Genomic DNA, 27,627 nt, shown 5'->3' with positions numbered 1-27,627 from the left:
AAACACTCCTGAAACAAATAACCAACAATAGCAACACTGATATATAAATATTGATTGTTTTCCTATATAACCGCAAAGAACAAGTGGAATTTGAAATTAAAAACACAATACCATTTACATCGGTGGTGGTTTACTTGCTTAGTGGTGTCCAACTCTTGAGACTCCATGGACTGTAGCCCACCAGGCTCCTCTGTCCATGGGGGTTCCTAGGCAAGAGTACTGGAGTGGGTTGCCATTTCCTCCTCCAACCATTTACATCAGCCACCCTCCGCCCAAAATGAAATGCTTATGTATAAATCTAACAATGTATGTACAAGGTCTATATGAGGAAAACTGAAAAACTCTGAATAATTAAATCAAGGAAGAGCTAAATAAATGGAAAATAAATGTTCTTGGAATAGGAAGACTCAATATTGTCAAGACGTCAGTTCTTCCCAATTTGATCTACAGATTCAATGCAATCCCAATCAAAACTCTAGCAAGTTTCCTTATGGATATTAACAAAGAGATTCTAAAGTTTACGTGAATTGGCAGAAAACCCAGGACAATCAACACAATACTGAAGAAGAAGAAGAAAGTTGGAAGACTGACACTGCCTGACTTCAAGACTTACTATAAAGTGACAGTAATCAAGACAGCATGTATTGATGAAGGAAAAGCTAAATTGATTATTGGAACCAAATAGACAGCCCAGAAATAGACCACCCATAAATACGGTTAACAGATCTTTGAAAAAGGAGAAAAGATCTCTCTAAACGAGCTATCAGATGTAAGTATATGAAAAGATTCTCTACACAATATATGTCAACAGGGAAATGCAAATAAAAAGAACAATGAGATATCACAACAAATCTACTAGAGGGGCCAAAATCTGGAACATGAACATCAAATGCTGACAAGGATATGGAGCAACAGAAACTCTCATTCACTGCTGAAGAAAATGCAAACTAGTACAGTCACTATGAAAGACAGCTTGGCAGTTTCTTACAAAACTGAACATACTTTAACCATATAATACATCAATCATGCTCCTTGGTATTCAACTCTTTGAAGCTGAATACCACATAAAAACCTACTTACAGATGTTTAGAGCAGTTTTATTCATAATTGCCAAAATTTGAAAGCAATCAAGATGGCCTACAGTACATGAACGGATAAACTGTGGTACATCCACACAATGGAATACTATCAGGCACTAAAAAGAAATGAGCTCTCAAGCCATGAAAAGACAGGAAGGTGGATGTTACTAGGTTAAATGCATATTGCTAAGTGAAAGAAGTTAATCTGAAAGGCTAAACACTGTATAATCCCAACTATATGGGAGCATTCTAGAAAGGGCAAAATTATAGAGGCAGTGAAAAGATCAGTGGTTGCCAGGGGTTAGAAGTAGGAGAGAGATAAAGGTGGAGCGCAGAGAATTTTTCAGGCAGTGAAAACACTCTTAAAAGAGCATAATGATGGATGTTTTTGTACATTTATCTGAATCCCTAGATGTGCAGCACTAAGTGAACTGTAATATATACTATGGACTCTGGGTGATTACTAGCGTGCCAATGTAGGCTCATTAAATGTAACAACAGCACCACTCTGGTGGTGGATGCTGATAGGGAGGCAGGCCATGCATGTGTGGGCTCAGGGGTTAAATGGGAAATCTCTGCGCCTTCCCCTCAATTTTGCTGTGAATCCAAAACTATTTTAAAATTAAAGTCTTAATAAAAAAAAAAGTCTATCAAAAGAGAAAGAAAATATTGGGGAAAAGAATACTATATGATAATATCTTTAAGTAACCTGTTAGATTTAGACTCAGAAATTCTGGGACCACATTTGTAATTGCTCATCATTAAGCAAGTCATACAATGAGGTCATGCTATACACTGCCTATGTCTAGGAATCCAGCATGATACTGTGAACACCCAAAACAAAGATATTATGAAGAATCAGAGAAAATTTAAAAAGGCAAGTACAGCTCTAAAATGATGCAGTATTACCAGTGCCATAAAACAACTGGAAATCTCTTTTAGAATTTGAAACCTTTGGAATTTTTTCCCCCAAAGTTAATTACTAAGGTCTACTCTCATGTTTTCCCTTAATCCATTTTTATTAAGAAATCTGTTGCCTCACCAACAGTATATTTGCTTAAAGAAAACAATTCTATAACTTTGAGAATTTAGTGTCATTTTATACTATACAAAGCCTATTTACATAGTTCTTCAGAATATATTTCCATTTTCCATCTACTATCCCAAGTGTGAAAATGATATCAAATAGATTAGATTTATAGGGAAGCATAAAAAGGAAAACAATTCTACAATTTAATACATACAGTGCCATTAGCAGGTTTTTACAGTTTTCTTTTGAGGATAATCCACTGAATTTTTCTGTCAGTAACATTTCAGAGTGAAGCTGTCTTCAAGAGATTTCCACAGAGAACCAAGAGTTTAACAGTCCCGATGTTTTACAAGTGATGCCTGACAGTTCACGAGTAGCCGCAAATCATTTTCTTTCCCATTTTTTTGCCAAAGTCTTGGATGATGAAGAGGAATCATGACTTTCACCACCACTGTATTGCTCATATAAACTCTGAAATTAAAAACACACATCTGATATGTAATATTTAAAATTCAACGTATATCAGATTAACAAAGGTTTAATTAACTTCACATCTTCTAATACGTAAGACATTTCTCTATTGTTCTTATAATTACAAATTATTTTACACTACTGGAGATAATTAAAGGTTTTAAACACCTAGCTTGGCCTAAGAATCAGCTATCATGAGATGCAGCTCAATCTTTCTGGAAGAAAAATGTAACACAGTTATTTTTAAGTGTATGAATGCATCTTCAAGGTCTCCTTAATCTCCCTTACTTTTTCTTTTATAGCTGATGTATATAGTATTACATAGCAAAACTTTTTAACTGAAGTATTATAAAGTTGATTTATAATATTGTATTAATTTCTGGCGTATAGCAAAGTGATTCAGATATATTTGTATCTGTCTGTTCCTCTATATATTCTTTTTCATTATGTTATTACAAGATACCTTATTTTTTCTTAAATAAAGCCAGTTTTAGATAAAGTCCTATACTGTAAAATAAAATCAACAGGAAATATACTTTCAGTTGATATTTAAACTAAAGAATGGAAGACATTGAAAAATACAACTGCTATATAAATAAGTCTAATTAATATACTAAAATCTACATATTTGGTAAAAGATTTAAGGCTAAGCCAACATCTAATTTATGAAGATCGAAGATATCTTTGCCATCAAGGAACACATAACCTTAGCGATAAAGGTAATCCACCTAATCTTATTCATAAAAGGCTTTAAACAATACACTGGTAGAATTAGAGAAATGAAATATAGAGAAGAATTACATAATAAATTTTGGTCCAATTTCAATTCCTAAAGCCATTGATTTAGCTGTCAGCACTCAAGAAAATTTAAGAAAAAAATTTACCTTATATAAATGCAAATATAATGGTAAATGTGTACTAAATTCTTCGAGAAATGTATTCAAGTTCTAAACATCTTAGGTTGGTGTTATCCCTATCCAGAGAGCTAAGAGTGTTTTTTAGTTTAAGTTGCTGTAGTTTTACAATAATATTATAACTGAAATATAAAATTAGTAAATAAAGTCAATTAAGTATAGTGTTCTAAAAATGATTAGGTGTTTAATGTCAGTGAGATCCAAAAAATTATGGTATAAACAGGCACTGGGAGACTAATAGGTTTGAGACATTTGCTTTGAGAAAAGTACTGACTGCCATATACAGTTACACAGAAGTCATTATATGTGACAAATACTGTGATTTGTCTAAGATGGTTTAAAAATAAAACTGGCTACAAGAAATAAATTCAAAAGCTGTGTTAAAAATGGGGTTGATTTAAAAGATTCTTTACTAAATTTATTCTGGTTGAGACCTACTTGACAACAATCTTTTCAATGCACCTTATATGACAATCCATTTTCTTTTTTTTTCATTTATTTTTATTAGTTGGAGGCTAATTACTTTACAATATTGTAGTGGTTTCTGCCACACATTGACATGAATCAGCCATGGATTTACATGTGTTCCCCATCCCGATCCCCCCTCCCACCTCCCTCCCCATGACAATCCATTTTCAATTGTGCTGTCTTGTCTGGCCAATAAAAGTGTAAATCAAATAAATCTGTATTTGTTAAAAAACACATATTAAGTATCTAAATACAGAAACACACTTCATAGTTGATCTAATGACTGGGCCAATTTTCCTTTGGTTTACCTGGTTAAGTGCCTAACTCACTAAACTATACAAAAACAATTAAAATTAGTGTAGACAGAGCATAGACATACTCACTTTAGCAGCTTTCAAAATGGAATTAGGAGAATTCAGGCCAACAAGTTGGCCCAGAACATATTTCATTTCTTCAGCAGTTCCCTTAGCCGTCTGGTTACCTGTAAAATAATTTGGTTTTGTTGTTTAGTTGCTAAGTTGTGTCTGACTCATGTCTGACCTCATTGACTCTAGCCCGCCAGGCTCCTCTTTCATGGGATCTCCCACACCAGAATACTGGAGTGGGTTGCCATTTCTCCCTCCAGAGGATTTTTCCAACCTAGGGGTTGAACCCACATCTCCTGCTTGGCAGGCAGATTCTTTACCAATGAGCCACCTATGAAGCCCAGGTGTAAAATAATATATAGAATTAATAGCACACTGGTATCAAGTAAGAAAAATAGAAGTTTATATATAAATGTGTATTCTGCTTAAAAGCACAATAATTGCATTCTTATAATTTATCACTGATCATAGTCCCTTTCCTAGGATAAATAAAAATGAATGCTGGCAAGTAAAGGAAGCCAGTCTCATTTATTTTAGTATTTAGCATTAAGGAACTTCCTTAAGGAAGGAGGCATGCAGGAAAAGAGTAGTCAGAAGGTTGTTCATATTACCAATCGGGTAATAAGTTTATTTTTAAAGAAGTACCTGGATGAGTTTGAAGCTGAACATACGGATGTGCCAGAAGCTCAGGAATGGATATCCTCTGTTTAGGATCCCTTATTAAACAATGCTATAAACATAAAGGTTAAGTTTTTAAAACAAAAGCAAAGCAAGTTTCCTTATGCAATATTGATAAAGTATTTTTCCAGATTGCATCATATTACAGAAGCTGTTTCTAGAGTGCCTACTCAGAAATGACAAGATGATTTTACACATCATTTCTTCAAAATCTCCAAGTATTCATATGTTTTAAAACCCTTCAAAATGAACCTTCAATAGACAAGCTTCATCTACTCCAGATATATAATTCCAATCATTTCAGTTATTTCTCTTTCTTTCATTTTCTGGCCATGCCATGCGGCTTGCAGGATCTTAGTTTCCTGGCCATCAATTGAAGCCAGGACACAGCAGTGAAACTGCTGAGTCTTAACCACTAGACCACTAGAGAATTCCCTCAGCTATTTCTTTAAGTAAACAGTTAAGTACTATATGAAATATAATTCTTCTATATTTATATACTATTAATGTTACCTTTAATACATCTTGAAGATCTTTCTCTGGAATATCAGGAAATTCAATTTCATGATTAGGGTCAATTATGGCATGTAATTTAGAAATCTGATTAATTATATGCTGAAATGGTGTTTTCCCGTAAGTCATATAGTACAAAATGCAACCTAAGGACCAAACATCACTTTTGGGGCTTATCTAAGTTTAAAAAAAAAAAAGAAAAGAAGTTACTGTTATTTTACCATAAAATTAAAATATTATACACACACACACATTTACCCTCATATTTAAAATCTTAATTAAACCTCATCACATGTCTCAAGTATTAAATAATGTTCATTACTAAACATCCTTTTCTAGTTTTTATTACATCTGGCTATTTTATCAAAAGAAATGAGCTCCACTTTAAATCTTTCAACAAACTCATAAAAAAAATAGATCTACTGAAACAAAATATTATATTCTTGTCAGTCTGTGAAAACACAAAGCTAAAAATCATAACTGCAAGTATGAAATTTACTTGTTTTTCCAAAAATTACTGGATTAAAACACATTTTTTAAAATAAATTCATAATATGTAAATACGTATAGATTTAAAAAAAGGTTAAACTGAGCTAACCTAAAACTAAGAACATAAACTATAGAGCCAGACTGGGCTGGGCTTGAGTCCCTGCCTTAGTACTAGCTGGTAGGTCTCCTTATCTGTTTCCTAACTTCCAAAACAGAAATAATAAAAGGACACTGTCATGGACATTAAATAACCATGAGATATGGGTAAACATAGAGAATAGTTTCTGGTTCTCAGTAAATATTATTTATTATTAAATGTTCTTTGCATTAAATAACCTCATTAGAAGTAATGCAATATTACAACATAATTCTACTGTTGACTTTAAAAAAACATGATTAAGACCAAGCACAGCAGTGAGTACAGTAAATAAGAATGGCTAAACTCCTCTTTTAAAAGATACATACTCAATATACAGGATAACAAAAGTAACCATATGTTCTATACAAAGAATTAATCTAAACCAAATAACACAGAAAGCTAGAGGGGGGAAAAATGGACACATATAACCAAATGCAAAAAAGGGAAAGAAGAGACAACAATATTAATATTAGAAAAAGAGAACACAGCAAAATGCTCCTAACAGAAGAGAGCCATTTCATTGTGATAAAAGATATAATCAACTAAGACATGTTATGAATTTTTATGCACTGAAATCACATTTAATAGAACTATATTAAGCAACTATATTAAATTCTTTGAAGTGGGGGCAGATTTTAACATGCCCTTCAGAACATGAGAGAGAAAATAGATCCTGTTATCTGAACACAAAGAAAACTGCAAATGAATAATAATAATAAAAAATAACCAAAAAAAATAATAATAATAACCTTTTCCTCCAATTTAATCACTTGGAAATTTAAGTCCATTTCTAAACCTAAATCATAGATTAAAAAGAATTTCAGATTCTGGGAAAATGGCAGTGTTATGGGAGCATAATTTTTCAAACTCTCCAAATGCCCAAATAAGTTAGACAGAGCTGCCTGGTAGCAAACATAAACATAAGGAAAACATTTACAGTAAAAGCTGAATGTGAATGGAGACAACCCACCAAAAGCCACAGGTCCTGCATGGCAGAGGCATTTGATGCAGAGAGAAGTAATCAGTGTGCCTGACAGACCTCAGAACAGAAGCCCCAAGTGGTCATTAGCTGCTCATTGGAAAGCAGTTCCTGAACAGAGCTAGTCTGGGAGGGGCCTTGAGCTCTTCTACTGCAACGGTGAGCTTACATGTTGGGATAAAATTATCTTCTATGCAGAATCCCTAAGGCCACTGCAGAGCAGGTGATGCAATGGAATTGATATTTCCCAATATTACATATTAAAGTACTGAGTTGACAACTGAAAAAGATCTGAACATTACATGCAGCTCAAACCCAATTTTATTTTAAACAAAAGAAAAAATAAAAATTTTAAAACTGAAATCAGGAATTTTGGAAATTAAGTGAATTAAATGAAAATAAGAAACACTACAGTAAAACTTATAAGGCACAGCAACAGAAAAACTCAAAGTTTTACTTGAGTACAACTTTATATGGATGGCTACTAAAATTAAAATAGCAATTATTTAAATGCTGAAGCAAGGGGAAAAAAAACCTAAAGGGAATACAAATGACAAAGATAAGAGCAGAAATTAATTAGAGAGCAAATGAAAATATACTAAGTGAAATCTGGACCCGGTTCTTTGTTTTTTAATTTATTTTTAACTGGAAGATAATTACTTTATAATACCGTGTTAGGTTTTGCTGTACAACAATGCGAATCGGCTATAACTACACACACATGCTCTCCTTCTAGGGCTTCCCTCCCACCTCCACCCAAGACCTGACTCTTGAAGATTAACAAAACCATGGCAAGTCTAATCAAGAAAAAAGAGCAGACAAATCTCTAAGTGTTAAAAGAAAAGGAGGAGCTAAAGAGATTTAAGAAGAATTTTTATAAGAGAAACTGGTAGGCATAATTATATGTCAGTTATTTGGAAAGATATTTAGAAGTCACAATTTTCTAGGGAGGAAAATATAATTTAGCAAGTGAAAGCATATTTATTAAGCAACTGTTTTCAGCTGAACAATGTACTAAATGCTTTACATTCTTTCTCATTTAATCCTCAATTACTTTTAAAATAGGTACTATTCATAAGCCGAACTGATAGACAAAGAAACTGACAGACATAGTTGAGTCACAAAGACAGCTGATAATGAGGAAGATCTGTCACTTGAACACAGGGACCACACAGCGATGTATGCTGGTGTCCATTAGACTGCCCGGCTGCAGAGGAAGGAGGATGGGTCTGGAGCCAGAAGCACCACGGCAGGCAAAGCCGACTCAGCAAAGGGTACCGGTGAGACTGACATGAGGGCTCAGAGAGGCAGTGAAACAAGGGAAGTGGGAAAGTGCCTGGAAAAAATTACCTGCTACAATTGTACTTGGAAATGTAAAATTTACAAATGAAGAAACGTTAAGCGTCAGAGAGAAAACAAACAAAAAAGACTTCTAAGGTTATCAGTTCCGTGATAATTAAGATGTCCATATCAGAGTTAATTTAGTCTTATTTTTAAAACTAAAAACATATCCAATGTGCATTTCTTATAGGCGCACACTGTAAGGCATTACCACATTAAAAGCACAATATTAAAAGAGCAATCTCAAATCAATAAAGAAGGGTAAAATTGAATCCCAGGACAGTCTGCTTAATAAGGCAAGGTCTCTATAATGGCCTAATTTTAGAACTTAAAGAAATAAATTTTCAGTTATCTGTTAATTTGCTCAGAGACAAGCCCATTTCCTGTTTGTGCCAAATAAATGGGATATAAATAATCTTAAAGTACCTTCGATTTGGACTTCCCATTTTCTCTTGAAGTAGACATATCTTTGATTGCTTCAGGTGGCATATAATTAACTGTCCCAACCTACTTGCCAAATCACAGAAAACACAGAAATCAATGAAAATACTTCATTCAGTCTGCTTGAGATTTTTAAAAACATGAATGCCAAATTCTTGACAACTTGAATAATTACATATTTCAACAATATATTTGTGAAACTCAAATAACTGACAAAAACATTAAAACAAATTTCCTCACATTTCCAGCAAAATAAATTAGAATCATAATAAAAAAAATTGCCTCCTTTCAGAATGCTGAGCTATTTCTATGATTATGGTGGGCAGGGACCATAGCATTTCACAGGATGAAATTTATTAATGGCCATAAACTCTGAAGGAATTGATCAGTCACTTATTTCTGTGCTGGAATAGACCCAGAACACTTTTCAATATAAACTAACCAATCAACGAAAAATCTAGTTTGTCTCTAAGTGTTCCCCGGACCCACGTCCAAATAGAGACAGGATGGATGTCTACATCATGCAAGAGTTTCCGCAGCAGGATTATGCCAACCTTACACTGCATTTGTTTTATTCTAAAATGATTCTGCTTTCAAATATAGAATGCCTATACTTTAGAGCCTTGCCATAGAAGTTATCGTCAAACTGATTTACAACTAAATGTTCAGCCGTATTTTTTATATAAAAAGAAGTGATTGTCAAACAGAACTGTTTGAAGGGCATGCTGCCCAGCTACTCCTAAAAAAAAAAAAAAAAAAATTCAGTTTTATTCCTAGGATTAAGGCAGATCCACATCAGAGATCTGCATACATGGAGCACACTGTCCTGGCTCTAAGCAGGATTATATTTAGTCGTTCTTCGATTGTCATCACCTTGGTTTTTATGGGAACAAGTTTATTAAGATTGCTGTTGCATATGTTATTATAAAAATGTGGTTGAGTACAATATTTGTTATGTTGTTTCCAATATGAAAGCTCACTTAAGAATTTTTTTCAAATATAAATGATAGGGAAAGCTTTACTTCTCTGGAAGAATGAAATAATCTTATCTCTTAAAGGACAATGAAAAACGTAAAACTGAAATTCTCTTTGGCTGCTACCAGGAAACTGAGACAAAGTTTTAGGTGAATTTTAGATAATAACAAAAATGATTTCTGGGCAGGTATTACTGCTTCTCTACCTCAGCTATATGAAAATCATTCAAAATTGCTGGATACATGTCTACTGGGTCTTGACTTTCTATACTAAATTGTATTAATTGTGTGACTGATTTATTTTTTTATGGTTATAATATCTATTCTTATAAAAAAAAGGTTTCAAATCCTTTGAAAAATGAAGTAGGGAAAAATAAAATCCTCATTAGCAAACTAATACTTCAAAGATGAAAAGGAATTGAACTCTACTGTGTAGTAACCAGTCATTCATTACCTGGGAGTCTTTAACAATACTTGTTGTATCTGGTTGCATTTGGTTTGCAATTCCAAAATCGATTAGCTTTAGCATTCCATCAACTATCAGAAAGTTAGCAGGTTTCAGATCACTGTGAACAATACCTTCAAAATAAAAATCCAGTATAACATCAGACAATGTCAAGCATTCTAAGTACAAAGAAATTGCACAGTCTACTCATGAGTTGATTCCTTTAGTCAAATTAAATATTCATTTTTCATATACTGTGAACATACAGAAAATTGCTACATGCTAGGCACTATTTTAAGTTTGCAGCTTGTATTGAACCATACAACCCTCATACCAATGCTGAGGCAAGTACTATTATCATCCCCATTTTTAGTTGCAGAAGCTAAGGCAGAGTTTAAGCAATCTGTTCAAGGCTACACAGCCTAAGGAACAGGGTCATGAGTAGAACCAGGCAGTCTGACCTCAGTTTATGCTCTTAACTACCACTGTGCTTCTCTGACCACAAGACAGCACTGTAAGCTACGCTGCCATGTGGTAGGACTCTAATGCCCCTCACATACCCACCCCTAAGCCTGATCTTGATCACTGGTGAATTACCTTCTAACTTATAGGAAGAGAGACATAAGGAGATAATTTACAATCACCTACATTATCAATTATTTAAAACAAGGAAAAGGCAAAGAAGCACTAAAAAGAACCAAGTCTAAACTGTTGAAAAGTTGGAAGGAAATTCAGGATTCTATGAGGAAGGAGAAATGGATTAGGGGTCGCGGGTAGAGGCTGGGATGCAAAAACAAGAGACAACTGCTCTGTACAGTATATAAGGCCATGATAGAATTAAAGAGTTTTAAATAAAACAAAAAAGCAAAACAAACAAAAAAGAATCAAGTTCAAGTAAAAAGTCAACCCAGAATATAGAGCTAGTAGTTAAAAAAAAAAAACTCTCACACAAGGTGCACAATACAAAACAACTAGAATGAGTAAAATAAACATTTAAGATTTTTAGGATGCCTGAACCTTAGTCTCAGATCTGCTGTAATTCAAATATTTGGAGACCCAGGACTATGGACTATGTTATTACTGATAATGAAACATTTTGTGTTATGGGTGCTTCATGAATGTGGGGATTTGAGTTCATGCCCTGTACTCTTTTGTTAACAGTATTTTAAAGAAATGGTTTTGTTGCTTCATCTTTATTAAACTGCCAAATATTTATTTAGCCTAAAGCTGCCAATAACCAATACCTTAAAATTATAAGTGTGTTTCTCTAAGCTGGCACTGCTAATGAATATTTTAATGTTATATGTAAAGAGATTTTATTTTATTTTTTTTTCAAGTTTAAATTTAATGACTTTGGTATTAACTATACACATACTAGTAAGTGCTAAGACTTAAAAAATCTTCCGGTTCAGTTGTGACTCCAGACAGGATCCAGAAAGGAGTTCTAAAAATCTCTTCTCTGGGTTTTATGGAGACTTCCTTTACCCTCCCGTGTTAGCCTCTTAAGGCACTCTGTCAGCCTTAAAAGGAGATTTTATTTTATTTTAATTTCTTTTTTTTGTGAAGAGATTTTAAAATACCGTGTTGATGAATTGTGTAAACTGCCTCCAACATATTTTTCCAGTAACTCTTCCGTTCCCATGGACTGATGGATTTTTTCTTTTTAAGCCAAGTATTCAGATCAATATTTCCGCACTCCATTACCATGTAGATGTACTGATCTGTGATTTCACTGCCATTAAAAATAAATGAAAACAAAACAATAAATGGTTAGGTTATACTACCAAGATTTAAGTGTTTATCATAAAAATTAAAGCAAAAAAAAAAGTTTTCTTTTAAAGTGAAAAATTCTTACTAATCATAAAGTCGGATGATCTTATCACTATGTTGTTGTAGTTTATTCAGATAAGCAATTTCATTCCGGTAACTATCAACTGTTTGGCTATCTGCTTCTTCTAAGTTCACATACTTTATAGCATGTATTTGTTTCTTTTCATTCAACACCTGAAATACCTATACAGCAAAACAAAGGAAAAAGTTTAGAATACACTATTTATATATTGTCACAATACTTCTACATTAGACAGACACTTAAGGATTATTGATGTGAATAATTTAAAATATTTGGCCTTATTTTGAGTATAAAAGGGAAAAAAAAATGTTAGGAGCGTAACAGTACATTCTCAACTACCTATGACAATGGGTATTCAATTACTCCAATGTATAAATCTAATAAAACATCTATCAACATATAAGGTAGTTTAAATTTCATATACATTCATAACACTCTGTTAGATGTCATAACCAGGGAAATAATTTGAAGAAAAAGACATTAAAAAATGCCAAGGAACACTAAGGGCTGAATAAGAGAATAAAAAGTAATTCATTTCACAGATGGTGTTGATTCCACTATGACTGGAGTTGACAATTTCATCCATGTGGTAGACAATATTTAAAAATAAGTGCTAATTGTAAGCTATCAGTGTATTTGGTTGTGAAAAGTAGACTGAGTTTCAATTTTCAAAATCACGTTGACAAGAACAAGATGCTGCTATACGCATGGTGAGCTGCAGGCCAAACCACTCTGGCTACAGTGACAGTTGATTTCTAATCAATGCTGATAAGGCAGACAATATTAATACATTTGGAAAAACACTGGTAATGTGTCTAACTTTTAGCAATGTGCAACTGGGATGGGGCTTCTAAAATGTATAAATTCAGATACAGAATACCAGTTTTATCTATAAATATTAACTTATCTCTTTTAACATTAAAGAAAACATCATTTATTCAAAAGCTGTTTAATCTTGACTATCCACAAGTTAGAACTGGACATGGAACAAAAGATTGCTTCCTAATCAGGAAAGGAGTACATCAAGGCTGTATATTGTCACCCTGCTTATTTAACTTATATGCAGAGTACATCAGGAGAAATGCTTGGATGGATGGAGCACAAGCTGGAATCAAGATTGCCGGGAGAAATATCAATAACCTCAGATATGCAGATGCTGCTGCTGCTAAGTCGCTTCAGCCATGTCCAACTCTGTGCGACCCCATGAACAGCAGCCCACCAGGCTCCTCTGTCCACGGGATTCTCTAGGCAAGAATACTGGAGTGGGTTGTCATTTCCGTCTCCCGATATGCAAATGACACCACCCTAACGGCAGAAAGCGAAGAACTAAAGAGCCTCTTGATGAAAGTGAAAGAGGAGAGTGAAAAAATTGGCTTAAAACTTAACATTCAGAAAACTAAGCTCAAGGCATATGGTCCCATCACTTCAAGGCAAATAGATGAGGAAACAATGGAAACAGTGACAGATTATTTTGAGGGGCTCCAAAATCACTGCAGATGGTGACCACAGCCATGAAATTAAAAGATGCTTGCTTAGAAGAAAAGTTATGACCAACCTAGACAGCATATTAAAAAGCAGAGACATTACTTTGCCAACAAAGTTCCATCTAGTCAAAGCTATGGTTTTTCCAGTGGTCATGTACAGATGTGAGAATTGAACTATAAAGAAAACTGAGTGCCAAAGAATTGATGCTTTTGAACTGTGGTGTTGGAGAAGACTTTTGAGAGTCCCCTGGATTGCAAGGAGATCAAACCAGTCCATCCTAAAGGAGATCAGTCCTGGGTGTTCATTGGCAGGACTGATGCTGAAGCAGAAACTCCAATACTTTGGCCACCTCATGCGAAGAACCGACTCACTGGAAAAGACCCTGATGCTGGGAAAGACTGAAGGCAGGAGGAGAAGGGGATGACGGAGGATGAGATGGTTGGATGGCATCATCGACTCAGTGGACATGACTTTGAGTAAACTCCGGGAGTTGGTTATGGACAGGGAGGCCTGGCGTGCTGCAGTCCATGGGACTGCAAAGAGTTGGACACAACTGAGCAACTGAACTGAACTGAACTGATCTGAACTGATCCAGCAAATAGTGGCAAGAAATAAGAAAAGAGCCCAAGAGTAAATGAGATTCATGTATTGAAACTGCACTGAAAGCAGAGTCTATCAAGTTGTCAGCTACAGCCAATAACCTGCACTTTAAATACAAAACTCTAACAAAGTATTGTTGGTTTACTTGCACAGAAAGCAAATTAGAGGGGGAGGAACATAAAACAGTGATAGGGCAAGAGGCAGCAGACAACAGCAAGGAAGGAAAGAAAAGCAATTTTAAAACAGCACAAAGCTATTTGGCATGAGGTAAACAGCCTTATGGGCTTCCCTGGTGGCTCAGTTGTAAAAAATCTGCCTGCTAATGCAGGAAAAGCAGGTTCGATCCCTGAGCTGGGAAGAGCCCCTGAAGAAGGAAATGGCAACCCACTCCAGTATTCTGGCCTGGGAAAATCCCATGGATAGAGGAGCCTGCGGGGCTAAAGTCCATGAGATCCAAAAAAGTCAGACACAACTTAGCAACTAAACAACACCAAGCAGCCTTACACCTCTCAGAGAATTCAGCGTATCTACTATTCTGTTTCAATACAGTTAGAATGTCAGGAGCACCTTCTGCACAGGCTGGAAGGATGCTGAGATGACATGTTTGTGTGTAGCAAACATTAGCTACCATTATTAGAGGCAATTAGGACAGAATAAAGTGGACATTTCAAAACATATTACCGTTGTCAGGTATATCAGAAAAAAAGATCTGCAGGATATTAAAACAAAGATCTCAAAATTTTTGAGCAAGTGCAACTTCTAAATCAGCTTTTTCCATGTATGTGCTTGTCCTCCCCTAATGTCCCTGCTCTAGCAATAACTGATGAAAAGGATTAGGGAACATTTACTTCCAGTTAGAGACAGTGTCAGAGTTATAATTTTTCAGTTTCATGTAAAGTTAATGAAAGAACTAGAAAGGTCAATGTCTTGACCGTTTCTACTAGTCCCATGAATCTTCTAAAATGTTCTTAATACAGTCTAAGTTGGTCACTGTCTAAACTCCAGCAAACAGAGCATGAACAATGTTAGGTTCATAAAGCATGTTACCCTTTTCCCTGAGGCATGCTGAATTTGGCAAGGCCATCATAATTAAATAATTTAATTGCACTAAGAAAATACAGGTTGGTCATAACTTTATTGTTTGGCCCTTGACTTAAGTAAACTTACATCATCATTATCTTCCAAGGAAAATAATGTTTAAAACACTGTTAAGATTAAAATGAACCCAATATGGTTTATTGCATATATCATCCATAACAACTTAAAGCAGCGAAACAGCTAAGGAGGGTCAGCTTATTCATTTAACAAACAACTCAGTCACTGTTCTGTTCCAGGCACCATTCTAGATAATGGAGCAAACATCCCTACGTTGATGGAACTCACATTCAAGTGGAAGGGGACACAAAAAACAAAACCAAGTAGGTAACTTACAAAGCATATTAGATGAGTTAAGGAGAAAAATACAGCAGGAAAGAATATAGTGTGCTGGGGACTGGAAGGCAAAAGCGATGGTTTTAGAATGTAGTCAAGGAAGGCCTGTTCTAGAAGATACCTGAGCAAAGGTGTGAGGGTATCTGGAGGAAACTACCCTTATGCTAAAGTAGACAAGGAGAGCAAGAGTCCGTGAGACAAGTTAGGAGGCGATTTTAAAAATTCAGGTGAAAAGATGAAGCTACTTTGGCCAAAGGGACAACAGTCGAGGTGATGAAGAAGAGTCAGATTCTGGACAGACTTTGAGGTGGAACCTGTTGATTAGCTGGATGAATGTGATGTAAGCAGAGTCAGTGATGACCCAGGGTGTTTGGCCCAGTGATTGGAAGAAAGAAGCTGCCATTTACTGAAATGGGAGACTATGAAACAAGAGTTACGCTTGGGGCATATTAAGTTTTAAATATCTAGAGACACCCAAGAAGAAATGCTGAGCAGTCAAACTGGATACACAAGGCTGGAATTCAAGGGAGAAGTTTGAGCTGGAAATATAAATTTGGGAACTGTCAGCATATACATGGTATGTAAAACCACGAGACTGGATGAGAGCACCAAGGGAGTGAGTGAGTCTAGAGACAGAAGAAAAGAGGTCAAAACTGAGCTCACGGGCCTTGCCCCGCTGAGGTTAGCGCTATGAGGAAAACAGAATGGCCACTGGAGAAAAACACTGAGAGGCCACGAAGGAAAGAGAGCTTCGGCGAGCAAAGAATGATCAACTGTCCCATCTGCTGTGTAGCCCAGAATCAAAGGCAAGAATTAGTTTTGGTAAAACTATGGAGGTCATTAGTGATTTTTTTTTTTTTTTTTTTGGCCACACTGTGTGGCATGCAGCATCTTAGTTCCCCAACCAAGGATCAAAACCAAGCCTCCCAAAGTAGATGTGTACACTCTTTGTCTTTTTTAAATTTATTTTTTAATTGAAGGATTTACAGAATTTTGTTGTTTTCTGTCAAATGAAACATGCACTCTTAACCACTGGACTCTCAGTGGTTAAGTCCTAGTGATTTTGATAACAATTGTTTTGAAGAGCAAAGAAGGTAAAAACAAAAATCTGTTTTAAGTGCATTGAAGAGAACAGAATGAGAAGTACTGAAGTTGGAAGCTCTTTTGAGATGCCATCTATCCAGAGAACTAGATGGATTTAGAACTCAGAGAAATTTCAGAAATGATCTACTCCAATTCTAGAGAATCATTTGCTGCTAAACTCTGTTTTTTGAAAAGAAAAACTCAAAACAAAACCTTGCTCAGTCATACTCAGCACACTAACTACTTAATCACCATCGGCCTCACTTTCAGAAAGATTCTTTGGAGACGTCACAAAGCTGTCGTTTGCCATCCCCCAGTCAATGTTAATGTTATTTAGAGAAGAAATACAGACTCATAGGCCACTGGAGGGGAAGAGCAGGGAATTGAGATTGAAAGAAATATGCCATGTGTTAAGGGGAGGGGATGGGAGAAAGGGATAAGGATTTTTTGGCTCAAGGGAAATATGGGCCCCTAGAAATTAAGAAAAAAGGCCCCAAAAGGTACACAAACAGAAGAAAGTTTAAAATATTTTTATTCATTTCTTAAAAATTTAAGAAACTTACCTTACTTGAACCTCCACTTCCTATCTGCTTCAATATGGAATACATTTTTCCTTTAACTGAAATGCATTCATTTGTTGAAGAGGATGCTGAAATCTAAATAATTAAAATAAGATAAAGCTTCAAACATTCATAGAACATGCCTGAGAAACTAACTTGCATTTAATACAGTGAAACATTTCCAATTTTGAAGTTATCTGAAATCTTAAGCAATCAGATATGTCACAACATTTCAATATTTTACAGAAGCAATTTACATACTTTAGTCAAATAAATAAATTTATTAAATTAATATATAGGCAATAGTTCAAAGTCTCCTCGTCTAATTTATCTCGACTTGACATAAACAGAAAATTTAAGGGAGAAAAAACCCCACTTAATGTCCAACAGACAAATTCACAAGCAGTCACTTTTCATCTTTCTCATCTATTCTTTCTTACACAAACCTTTTAACTTACATACATACATACATAAACAAACACACAACTTTATCATATTCTTTTTTCTCATTTAGCCTAACATTATAAAGGAAGCAGCATGCTAAGGTGCTAAGTGTTCCAGAGTCAATCAGACAAAGGCAGATTTCAGCAATGTCCCCTTCAGGCTGGATAATATTCAACGAATTGCTTAGTTTGAACTTGAGCATCTTCCTCAGCAAACTCTCAATTGATGTACCATATTCAACTTGCATGCCTTCCCTTCCCTGACATAGGAGCCCTCTGTGGACCTATAAATGCTCTGAATAGATGGAGAGCATGAGGACTTTCTCTGAGCTGAGCAGGAAGCTGGACACAGAGACCACCCAGTCAGCTGACTAACCAAGTTGAAACAAGGTCTAAATAAACCTCAGTTCAACTAAGTCCTGCTTTAGATCCCAAATGGTAGACTCTTTCTCAGGTGCTCTCCTTCTACGTAGTGTAACTGGTACCCCGTGCGCGTGCTCAGTCATATCCGACCCTTCGCAACCTCTGGACTGTAGCCCACCAGGCTCCTCTGTCCATGGGATTTCTCAGGCAGAATACTGGAATGGGTTGCCATTTCCTCCTCCAGGGGAGCTTCCCAACCCAGGGATTGAACCCGGGTCTCCTGTGTTGCAGGCAGATTCTTTACCTGCTGAGCCATCAGGGAAGCCCTGATATAAAAGATAAGGACTGCAACTTCTTTAAATTTTAGGGTTAAAAAGACGCTGTTGGGCCATGAAGTATGTTTTCTGTAAGAAAGTGTTAGGTTTTGACATATGGACACCTTATTTTTCACTGAGTTGCCCTTTACTGCCGTTCCCCACTCTTCCTTCTGGGGCTTCCTCTCCTACAAATATTTCTGAGAGCAAAGGAAGCAGTCCAATATCCTTTCCTCCTAGCTGCTGACTGTTTTTAGAATACAGTAACTCTGACCTATGTCTGATTCAACACCAGTGTGAAGTTCAGTGTCCTACACTGAACAGGACATCCTGCAACCCACTCAGTACACCCTCCTCACCCATGACCAGAGTAGATTTCTTCAAAATACAAGTAAGATTGCTTCACTCCCCTACTCCAGTTTGTTCCACAGCTTCCTAATTCCCTCGGAGCGAAACCTAAAGAGTCCAGCAGAACCCTGAGGATCGCCCTGCCCCTTGGTGAACTCTAGTCACACTCTGGCCTCTTTAGGTTTCCTCCTGACACCAGGCTCCTCTAGAAGGATCCTCGCTCCCTACTTGGTCACATCTGGCTTCCTTTCAGAGTTCAGCTCAAACAAGGCCAGACATAAGCAACTCCTCAATGAATTTTCTTTGAATTAACATGATGGGCAAACTAGGCTATCTTTCTTTCTCTTTTTTGTAGTTTATTATACTGTTGAGTCAACCCTCAAAACACTATTATATCTTTTAGTATAATCTGCTGTCAGCTCAACTTCTTGCTCCATTGCTTTTTAAATTGTGGTAAAATTTACATACCATAACATGTACCATCTTAACCGTTATCCAGTGGCATTGAGTACATTCACATTGCTGTGCCAACATTACCACCATTCATCTCCCGGCATTCTCCTCATCTCATACTGAAACCCTACACCCCTTAGAGATAACCCTCTATTCCTCTTCCTATAGCCCCTGGTTACCATTGTTTTATTTTCTGTCAGCTAATTTTTTAATCTCTTGATTTGTTTAGTTCATTACTTTTTTTTTTTTTTTGGTGTTTTTCTTAAACAATTGCTACCAACTTTTATTCTTTACCAAGCACCAGTTTCTGTTGTAAGAGTTACATATATATTAACTAAGTTAATCTTCACAGTCATCCTATGGTGTAGAGAGCTTTATTATCCCTATTTTACAGATGAGGAAATAGAGAATTTAATTAACTTGCAAAAAGGTCACATAGTTGGTAAGTAGTGAGGCCAAGAGTCAAGGCCAGGCAAACTCTCACCAAAGCCTATACTTTCTACCAATATTAAGCTGCTTCTCTGCTTCTGAGAAGCACATAGTTATTAAAAATTAATTTTAGTATTGATGTCAAGAGAGTATCTAAATAATTATCTTCCTGGATGGCAATACAATCGCCTTACCAGCAAAAAAAGTTTTGAGGTAATATAATTGCCTCACCAGCAAAAAAAGGTTTTTTTATAATATATTCTAGTAGCATCTCATATTGCTATTCTGATATTCTTAAAAACTTATATATTACTTGTATATATATTAGTATATATACTTGTATATTAATCAGCTGATAAAATGAAGCTGCCCACTAACAATTGGTTTAAACAGTTAAGTGGAATGAAAAATAACCTAGATTACAAAAGAAATTTTATCTAGCTATTCAGACTAGATACTTTGGGCAAGTTAATGAAAAATACTTCATTAGTTTCTTCAGTAACTAACCTATCAAAGTCACGAGGCACCCTTATGAGAATATCAGAAAAGAGTTTGGCCTAATGGGACTAAGATTGAATAAGTTTTTAACACTGTTCTTAACAAATAAATCCTGCAAAAATAAAATCTTTGATCATACCGTATCATGTACCATCATAAATAAAGCTTATCAAACCTGTAAATTCTGAAGTGGAGTAACAGGTATTTGCTGCTGTTGCTGCTGGAAATAGGCAAGCTGGCTATATGGTGTTGACAACTGACAAGCAGGTGGAAAGTCATTCTTTACCAATGGAGTTCTAAAACTGGGAAAGATATATTTTTTAAAATTTAAAACATTAAAGCTTTAGAAACAAGATGTGTTATATCAAATAGAACCCAAGTCAGCTTTCCTAATACATCTGAAATATTTACTTTAGATTCACCATCACCAGAAATTTCACTTTGGGGGAATTATTTCTGAAAGTAATTTTTCTCCCCAGACGAGAAGTCCTTATTAAAATAAAAATAATGTCATTTAAAAATACAGTTAAGAGTTATTTTATAAAATTTAGCCAAGACAAAGCTCAGTCTATCATAGATTTTGAGTGTTTTTTAACAATAATGTTCTATGACAACCTACTAGAAATATCTGAAAGCCAATTACATGACAGTCTGACCTTTGAACACAAAGCTGTTCAGCTCACATTTGTGCTTTGCTTCTCTTATTTTCACTATTGTATCTTCAACACCAAGAATAGTGCTTGACACAAAGGAATTCTACAAATATTTGTTGAAAATAAATAACTTCATAAGAAATAACCATATCCTATTTTAGTTAGCAGTCATTCTTTAAAGTATTCTAAGTGTAATAAAATGAGGCAATAAATAGCAAAATTGTATTAAATAGCTTACTTATTTAATAGAATCGGTTATAAAACTCCAAGGCCAGTTCTTATTAGGATTCAAGATCACATTGTGAAAATGAAAAGCAAAAGACATGAGCTTCAGTTAGCCTCTAAGACATTAAAAACTATGTTAAAAATATAGCCACTACTTGAAGGATATCACATGCCATATCCCCTCTTTCATTTCTTAGAAATGCCACTGATTTGCTTTTCAACATCCCTTATGTTTTCTGTCAATCAGCACTGATCAGCTTCTTCACTCGTTTCTCACTGGCAGCCACTCAGATCTTAAACAAGCCCAACACTATGTGAGTTGTGCCACCAACCTCTCTCACACTCTAATTAACACCTCCTTTGCTATAATATGCATCCACCCTTTATTTACTGTAAGAATGCTAATCTTTAAAGTCTCTCAATTACAGAGATATACAAGTGGCAGTGCTTGATTAACAAGAAGTTTTGCATACTTAAAGTATTTAAAGGTACTGCCTATAGACCTATAGGTAGAAAAAGCATATACATAGAGTAGGTACAGATTATGATGGAGACTTTCATAACAATCCTTAAAAATATATTGTTGCTACTTTCCCTTCCTTTACAGATGAAAAAACTGATGCTGAGAAAAATAACACGAATTTAGAAAGTCTTTCAGGTAACAGAGCAGGATTCACCTCCAGATCTGTCTGCCCCAAAGCACATGTTGTACCACGCTAAGAACCAAAAGGAATTACCAGCTCATGTAATCATCCAAGGCACTGTTGCTGGGTGTCTTACAAACAGATTTAGGGTCAATCCATTTAGGTGTTGATATTGGTGGTGACTGCTTGGAAACCAAAAAGGCAGGTTGCTCAAAAGTGGTGTGTTTCTGCTAGACCAAAATAAAAAACATCATGGTTTCAGATTTTTTAATTAGTCACCTGTTCAACAATTTCACAAATATTAAATTTCTAAAAGAAAATATGAAATATGAAAACATGCTATAATAAGTAGATGTATGTATTATAGGCTTTCTTTTTTTTTTTTTTTTTTTTTTTTTATTATAGGCTTTCAATAACTTTTTAGTTAAAGCTCTTTTACTCTAAATTTTGAAGCTTGTTATACTTTCCTCAAAGAGATTGCAATTAGATGGAAGGCACACAGCAGTGTTGAACAAAACAGGATCTAAATATCCTTTCTCTCCAGGGCTACTGTCACTAGAATTGGACTTGTATAATCTAGATATTAATAAGTGTTCTGTGCTTCAGAAAACTAGTCTTTACAAATAGAATCATCCCCTACCTTTACATTCGAAGGGAAAATGATCAAGTACTAATTATTTAGCAACGTTTGAAATGGCAAATACCTATCTAGTGTTCTTCTCCCTTGTAAAAGACATACAGCTTACAGAATTTATCTCATACAAATTCCAAAGCAATGATGAATGAACTTCCGCTACAGCAGAGACTGGCAAAGTACAACCTGTAGGTTGAATCTGGTCTGTTGTTCGTCTTTGTAAATAAAGTTTTATTGGAACACAGCAAAGACCATTTGTCTACATGTCTATGGTTGTTTTCATGTAATAATGGCAGAGTTCAAAAGATAAAACAGTGACCATCTGCCTCACAAAGGTCTTACAGAAAATCTTGCCAACTCCTGCAAATCACATTTTGCTTGAACACTATTAGTAACTGATCATTCACTACCTCTAATTTGAGGAGAGCTTTAGTTATTAGTAAGTATTAACTGATATCTAGATTAAATCAGCTTCTATAATTTCAACCCACTGGGTCCACATTATACTTTGGAGATCCACAATGGATAAATCTAAACTATTTTCTACTTTTCAGTCTTTTGTGTTTTTGGCCACTATACCTCTTTTCCCAGATAAATTTTCCATTTAAGATTTCCTTATATATATACATGGATATATGTGTATATACATGTGTGTATATATATATATTTATACACACACACACACACATACACACACACACACATATTTGAATTAGTAGCCAGAATGGTATTGAGAAACTGTGGTAGCAAAATTATTTAGTAAGGAAAGTGGAAAGGTTATACTCATAGACCATAGGTTTAGATGTTTGCATTTGAGATTTTGGAGATCAGAATTGAGGACACAGGAATGGGTAGCTGAGGTGAAATTAAGAAAGTAGGCATGAAAGAGGAAGAAGTTATGAATTTGGAGGCCAGGTGTAGGACTAGTGATACATAGGGGTACAGAAGCTAACAAAAAATGATGACAGTTGTTGGGCTGAAGTTGAAAGAAGTGATCCAGAGCCTAATATTTTCAGAGAATGATGGGGAGTCATGGGGATGTTCAGAGATGATGGCAACAAGCAACTGCAGGATAGCACATCCCAAAAGTAGGCACCTCAGAAGGGGTAGGGTTTTGGGACTTCCCCAGTGGCCCAGTGGCTAAGACTCCACGCTTCCACTGCACGGGGCACAGGCTTGATCCCAGGTCAGGGAATTAAAATCTTGCATGCAGCACATGCCCCCAAAAGAAAAGGACTGGGTCTTTACAAGAACAGAAATGCTCTGGACATAGCTAGGGGGAGCTTATAGCTATAAAGTAAGTGAAGCAAAGTGAAAGTGGCTCAGTCGTGTCCGGCTATGGGACCCCATGGACTATATAGTCCATCAAATTCTCCAGGCCAGAATACTGGAGTGGGTAACCATTTCCTTCTCCAGGGGATCTTCCCAACCCAGGGATCGAACCCAGGTCTCCCGCATTGTAGGCAGATTCTTTGTCAGCTGAGCCACCAGGGAAGCCCAAGAATACTGGAGTGGGTAGCCTATCTCTTCTCCAGGGGATCTTCCAGACCCAGGAATTGAACCGGGGCCTCCTGCATGGCAGGAGGATTCTTTACAAAAAACTGCCTAGTCTTTTCTTTTTCACCTAAGTGTACTATTCTGTGGTTTTTAATATATTCATGAGCATGCAATCATCACCACGATTTACTTACAGAACATTTTCATTATTCTAAGAAGAAACTCTGCATTAGCCATTACCCCCAATCTCTACTACTCCTGGACTCTGGCAACCATCTGTCTACTTTTTGTCTCTGTGGATTTGCTGATTCCAGGCATTTCTTATAAAAGAGATCACAAAATATATGGCCTTTTGTGACAGGTTTTTATTACTTACCATGCAGTAGCATTTATCAACACTTCACTACTTTTTAAAAAATTTTTTTCTTTTAAAACCAAAAACATTTTGCATTGGAGTATAGCCGATTAGCAATGTTGTGGTAGTTTCAGATGAAGAGCAAAGGGACTCGGTCATATACATACATGTATCCGTTCTCCCCCAAACCCCCATTCCATCCAGGATGACACATAATGTTGAGCAGAGTTCTATGTGCCATACAATAGGTCTTTGTTGGTTATCCATTTTACATATAGCAGTGTATACATGACCTTCCCAAAGTTCACTAGTTTTTTACTGTTGAGTAATAAAATGAAATAAAATCAGAATACCACATTTTGTTTACTCACTCACCAGTTGATGGCTATTTGGGTTACTTCTATTTTTTAACAATTATGATTAATGCTGCTATGAACATTCACATACAAGCTTTTTTGCAGATACATATTTTCTTGAGTATATACCTAGGAATAGAATTGTTGAATTATATAGTAACTGTTTGCTACACCTTCTGAGGAACTGCCATACCATTTTTCAAGAGACTGTATCAGTTTAGCTACTCAGCAACAATGTATGAGGGTTCCAATTTATCCACATTTTCACCAACACTTATTACTGTCTCTTCTTAACTACAGCCATCTGTGGGTGAAATGGCACATTTCAAACCACAAACCTCATTGTGGTTTTAGTCTGAATCTCCCTAATGACAAATAAATGGTTTTAAGTCCTTTCACCATTCTATTAGCTTATAACTTTTAAAAAGAAAAATACAGGAGATGCTGACTGTCCATAATTCAACCTGTCAGGATTCTTCTCATTTAACATTTGTTACCCACTCCATTACTTAGATAAACAGTTCTCAACCAGCGACCCAGAAATAGCAGAAAGTTCAGGGGTTTCCCCAAGATACTTGCAGGGAGTCTGAGAGGTTAAAACTATTTTCATAATCATACTAAGACATTATTTGCCTTTTTCACTTTCATTCTTTCATGAATATAAACTAAAGTTTTCCCAAGGCATGTGATTAGTGAAACAGACTGGATACAAAAGCAGATATAAGAAATCTAGCCCTCTAATGCCAACCATTTAAAAAAATTGTAAAGACTGTAAAACAAATGTCACACCCCTCACTGTAATTAGTTTGTTTTGAAAAATACTTATTTTTCAGAAGAAACACATCTCAACATAGCAAAGCCACGTATGACAAGCACACAGCTGACATCATACTCAATGGTGAAAAGATGAAAACTTTTCCTCTGAAATCAGGAACAAGACAAGAATGCCTACTCCTGCCACTGTTACTTAAAATGGTATTGGAAATTCTAGCCACAGCAAGTAGACAAGAAGCTGAAATAAAAGGTATCAGAATTGAAAAGAAAAGAGTAAAACTGTCACTATTTGCAGATAACATATTATATGTAGAAATCCCTAAAGATGACACACACACACACAAACCTGTTAGAAAAAAATTAACAAATTCAGTAAAGTTGCAGGAAACAAAATCAATATACAAAAATCTGTTACATTTTCTATACATTGATAACAAACTATCAGAAAGGGAAATTAAGAAAACAATCCCATCAAAAATAATAAAGTACCTAGGAACAAATTTAACCAAGTAAGTGAAACACTAGTATACTGAAAACTGTAAGACACTGATGTCTTCTTCTTAAACTGAAGAAGACACAAGTAAATGGAAAGATATTTTGTGCTCACTGATTGGAAGAATATTGTTAAAATGACCACATTACCCAAAGCAATCTATAGATATAATGCAATCCCTATCAAAATTCCTATGGCATTTTTCACAGATATAGAACAATCTTAAAATTTGTATAGAATCACAAAAGTTTGGAATACCCAAAGCAATCTTGAGAAAGAACAAAGCTGGAGGCACCACACTCCCTAATTTCAAACCATATTACAAAGCTACAGTATTCAAGACAATATGATATTTGCAAGAAACAGACATAGATCAATGGTCTTCAGAAAACTGAACAGCCACTCGGAAAATAATGAAACTAGACTACTTTCTCACACTACACACAAAAATTAACTCAAAATGAATTAAACACTTGAATGTAAGACCTTAAAACATAAACGTTCTAGAAGAAAACTCGGGTGGTAAGCTCCTTAACATGGGTCTTGGCAATGAATTTTTGGATCAGACACCAAATGTAAAGACAAAAGCAAAGGTAAACAAATAGGACTACATCAAACTAGAAAGCTGCACAGCAAAGGAAGCAATCAATGAAATAAAAAAGACAATCTATGAAATGGGAGAAAATATTTGTAAACCACATATCCATTAAGAGATTAATATCCAAAATACACAAGGAACTTTGACAACTCAATACCAAAAATCAAATAACCAACTTAAAAATGGACAAAAGACCTGATTAGATATTTCACCATAGATGACATATAAATAAATATCCAATGGATATGAAAAGAAGTTCAACATCATCAATCATCAGGGAAATGTAAATCAAAACCACAATGATGGATCACCTCATACCCGTCAGAATGCCCATTATCATAAACATAAGAAATAACAAGTGTTGCCAAGGATGTGGAGAAAATGGAAGTCTTGTGCAGGGTTGGTGAAAATGTATATTAATGCAGCCACTGTGGAAAATAGTACGGAAGATCCTCAAAAAATTAAAAACAGAACTGCCATATGACCTAGCCATTCTACTTCTAGGTATTTATCCAAAGAAAAGGAAAACACTAACTTGAAAAGATGTCTGTACTCTCATGTTCATAGCAGCAGTATTTATGATAGCCAAGAAACAGAAATAATCTAAATATTCACTGATGGCTGAAGGGATAAAGAAAATGTGGTACATAGATACAATGGACTATTATTCAGCCATGAAAGGTATGAAATCTTGCCATTTGTGACAACACAGATGGATCTTGAGGACATCATACTAAGTGAAATAGCCAGAGAAAGACAACTACTGCATTGTATCACTTATATGTAAAATCTAGAGGGGAAAAAAAGCAAAAGACCAAGCTCACGGATAGTTTGGGGCTTGCCAAGGGGTGTGGGTGGCAGGAGTGGAGATGGGTGAAGAGGATCAAAGGTACAAGCTTCCAGTTACAAAATAAATCAATCATTGGGACGTAATGCACAATGTGGTGACTATAATTAATAATACTATATTGCACATTTGCAAGTTGCTAAGTGAGTAGATCTTAAAAATTCTCATCAGAAGAAAAAATGTGTACTTAGGTAATGGTGATGAATGCTAACTAGACTTAATATGGTGATCATTTAGCAATAGAGTTGATTCTTGAACAGCTCAGATGTTAGGGGCACTGACTACTCACAAAGTCAAAAATCCACATATAATTTTACAGCTGGAGCTCTGTATCCACGCTCTACATCCTCAGAGTCAACCAACAGA

General features: G+C 35.5%; 1 protein-coding gene and 1 non-coding gene across 7 annotated transcripts in view; both read right to left on the bottom strand.

Moving 5' to 3' along the window:
- Positions 1 to 1,081: 1,081 nt before the first annotated feature.
- TTK (TTK protein kinase) overlaps positions 1,082 to 27,627 on the bottom strand; it is a 40,474-nt gene continuing 13,928 nt past the window's right edge. For 4 of the 6 annotated variants that reach the window (XM_065911500.1, XM_065911504.1, XM_065911503.1 and 1 more), the window contains exons 12-22: positions 21,801 to 21,937; positions 20,361 to 20,487; positions 17,341 to 17,433; positions 12,182 to 12,339; positions 11,907 to 12,058; positions 10,336 to 10,460; positions 8,893 to 8,973; positions 5,519 to 5,695; positions 4,973 to 5,057; positions 4,346 to 4,443; positions 1,082 to 2,580 (exon numbers count right to left, since the gene is read on the bottom strand). In XM_065911500.1, coding sequence (XP_065767572.1) covers positions 2,494 to 2,580; positions 4,346 to 4,443; positions 4,973 to 5,057; positions 5,519 to 5,695; positions 8,893 to 8,973; positions 10,336 to 10,460; positions 11,907 to 12,058; positions 12,182 to 12,339; positions 17,341 to 17,433; positions 20,361 to 20,487; positions 21,801 to 21,937 — 1,320 coding nt within the window. In that variant the 3' untranslated portion in view covers positions 1,082 to 2,493. The remainder of the gene's footprint in view (positions 2,581 to 4,345; positions 4,444 to 4,972; positions 5,058 to 5,518; positions 5,696 to 8,892; positions 8,974 to 10,335; positions 10,461 to 11,906; positions 12,059 to 12,181; positions 12,340 to 17,340; positions 17,434 to 20,360; positions 20,488 to 21,800; positions 21,938 to 27,627) is intronic. The other 2 variants (XM_065911502.1, XM_065911506.1) reach the window with 1 other exon arrangement.
- LOC136151005 (small nucleolar RNA SNORA26) lies at positions 11,737 to 11,859 on the bottom strand. The gene has a single exon (XR_010659990.1). It is a non-coding gene; the product is annotated as a small nucleolar RNA SNORA26 (small nucleolar RNA).

The sequence above is a fragment of the Muntiacus reevesi genome, chromosome 19, assembly GCF_963930625.1.
Source record: "Muntiacus reevesi chromosome 19, mMunRee1.1, whole genome shotgun sequence".
Classification (NCBI taxonomy): Eukaryota; Metazoa; Chordata; class Mammalia; order Artiodactyla; family Cervidae; genus Muntiacus; species Muntiacus reevesi.
Note: the sequence above shows the minus strand (reverse complement) of the source record. Positions and strands in the feature narration are given on the sequence as shown.